The sequence below is a fragment of the Emiliania huxleyi genome (genome assembly GCF_000372725.1).
Source record: "Emiliania huxleyi CCMP1516 chromosome Unknown EMIHUscaffold_1561, whole genome shotgun sequence".
NCBI lineage: Eukaryota > Haptophyta > Isochrysidales > Noelaerhabdaceae > Emiliania > Emiliania huxleyi.
The window spans coordinates 66-2259 of record NW_005201023.1 but is presented as its reverse complement, the minus strand read 5'-3'; the positions used below and the strand labels follow the sequence as shown (position 1 = coordinate 2259).

Genomic DNA, 2194 nt, shown 5'->3' with positions numbered 1-2194 from the left:
GTACACGCGCTGACCACACCTGCAAGCCGGCTTTCATCGGGCACACACGGGCGGGTGAAGCCGTTCGCGACGATTGCGTCGAGCTCGTGTCGGAGGCGCGAGTCGCACTTGCCTGGCGCGTCGCCCGTGGCGAAGTGGTACGGGTCGCAGACGCCCGACGGCGCCTCGAGCGCAGCCAGGACACACCCTAGCGACCAGGCGTCGGTGCCACGCGAAAGCGGCACGACTGCAAAGTCGCGGGCCACCCGCACCTGCTCGGGCGCCCGCCAACCCGGCGTGCCTGAGTGCGAGAGCTGCGCCCCAACGGCTAGTCGCCTCGCCTGCCCAAAGTCACACAGCTTAGCGACAAGCCCCTCAGAGCGCGCCGACAGCAGCACGTTCGATGGCTTGAGGTCAAGGTGCACGATGGGGGGAGATCGCGTGTGCAGGTACGACATTGCTCTTGCAATCTGCACGCCGAGGGAGCGGCTCTCGCCCCTCTGATCCCCGATCAACAAATCTCCCAGAGTCCCTGCGTCGGCATAGTCGAGAGCGAGGAACGGCGTCTCGCGCGGGGCGCATGCAAAGCCCATCACATAGATGATGTTCTCATGGTGTAGTGCTGCCGCGATCTGACACTCGGAGGCGAAGGCGCTGCTCGCGCGCAGCGGCTGCTTCACCGCGAGACGACCACCGTAGTGGCGGCCAAGCCTAACGGTGCCTTGGCCGCCCTTGCCGAGGCGACCCTGGCTGCTGCCAAAGGCGATGTCGCGCAGGGCGAGGCCGCCGTACCGGCTCGCGGTCGGCGCCAAAGGCGGGATCGGAGCGACGAGGCGAGGAGTAATTGTAGGTGGAAGAGCGGCGAGGGGCGGCGGAAGTGCCAAGCTCGGCTGCCTCGCGACGAGCAGGTGGCCCCTGCCGTGCTGGCCGAGGGCCCGTGGCCGAGGGACGGTAGACGGAATCGGGACGGGAACGAGAGCCGCAGGAGCAGCGTCAGGCACCGCGAGGGCGGCGGCCTCCGCTCTCGTTTTCTTGAGTCTGCGTCTGTACTCGACCTTCTCGGCCCTGCGGTCACGGCCCCGATCGCCCCTATCATCCGGATTGGCGCGTCTATACACGGCCTCAGCGCGTGCCTGCGCCGCGGATCGCTCCCTTTTCGGCATGTCGTTGCATGTCCAGAACCCAGTGTCGAGAGCGAAGGCGCGAGTGGTGACACGCCCGCAACCTTTGAGCACCTTTGAGCACCTGCGTCCCCCACCAGACATAAATCGTCCCCCACCAGACATCGAAGTCAAATGTCAAAGACACCTCTAGGGACTGGCAAAGTGGGCTGCCACACCCACAAAGATGCAGAAAAAGGGGACACCGGCGTGACGTGGCCTCTCGACGGGTTTGTTGAAGCAGAACTTGGTTCGGCGCACGAGGCACGAGCGAGCACGCACACACGAAATAAAGGTTAAGCGGGAGGATTGGATTCGTATCTCAGGGCAACCTTTTAGTGTACTAGTATCTAGACCGTATAGTGACCGGCGCGCAGCGCCGAAGAAAATTTTGGCAGAAATCGCTTACAGAAATCGGCTGCTGGCTCGCCCGATTTCCCTCGCCGAAACAGAAATCGGCTGCTGGATGCCGACGCCCCGATTTCTATCGCCACGCCTCGCACTGTACGGCCTCGCAGCTCGCTTCCTAGGAAATCATGATAAAAACGCTATAATTATAAACCGGCTCGGCACATATCAACACGCAAGAGCGAAGAGGACACCCCCCCACCTCAGTGTCACCATTTGTCTGTGTCGTGTGAACCACGGTCCATCCGCCTCACGCACATAGGACGCATATATTGTATTGCAGTATACGTCTATCTGGTCTCTCAAGCGTCACCCGACCCAACGGATCGTCTTGTCTCCTCCGCGCGGCCAATCCGCGCCTCTTCCCCACCACGCCGCGCCTCCTCTGCGGCCCACGTGCCGCTCCCCTCGCGCAAGACCTGCACGTACACCCGCGCCACGCCGCGCCGGCGAAGCACCGCCTCCACGCCGCGACTGACCGCGCAGGCTCGCCCCTCCCCGCCGCCAAAGCTGCCGCTGCTGCCCGCTGGCTCCACCGTCACCGTCGTGGTTGCCGTGGAGGAGACCGCCGTGTGCATCCAGACTCGTATGTCCGCGACGCGGCGCACGCCTGGCACAGCGGCAACGATCTCCGAGGCGAGCTCCTC

General features: G+C 64.1%; 1 protein-coding gene across 1 annotated transcript; it reads right to left on the bottom strand.

The window, feature by feature from the left end:
• Positions 1-19: 19 nt before the first annotated feature.
• On the bottom strand, positions 20-1142 carry EMIHUDRAFT_253097 (hypothetical protein; the record flags this gene model as incomplete). Its single annotated transcript, XM_005785926.1, has 1 exon — positions 20-1142. A coding segment is annotated over one exon (1123 nt), but the record flags the coding sequence as incomplete, so codon positions are not given.
• Between the last annotated feature and the right edge of the window lie 1052 nt (positions 1143-2194).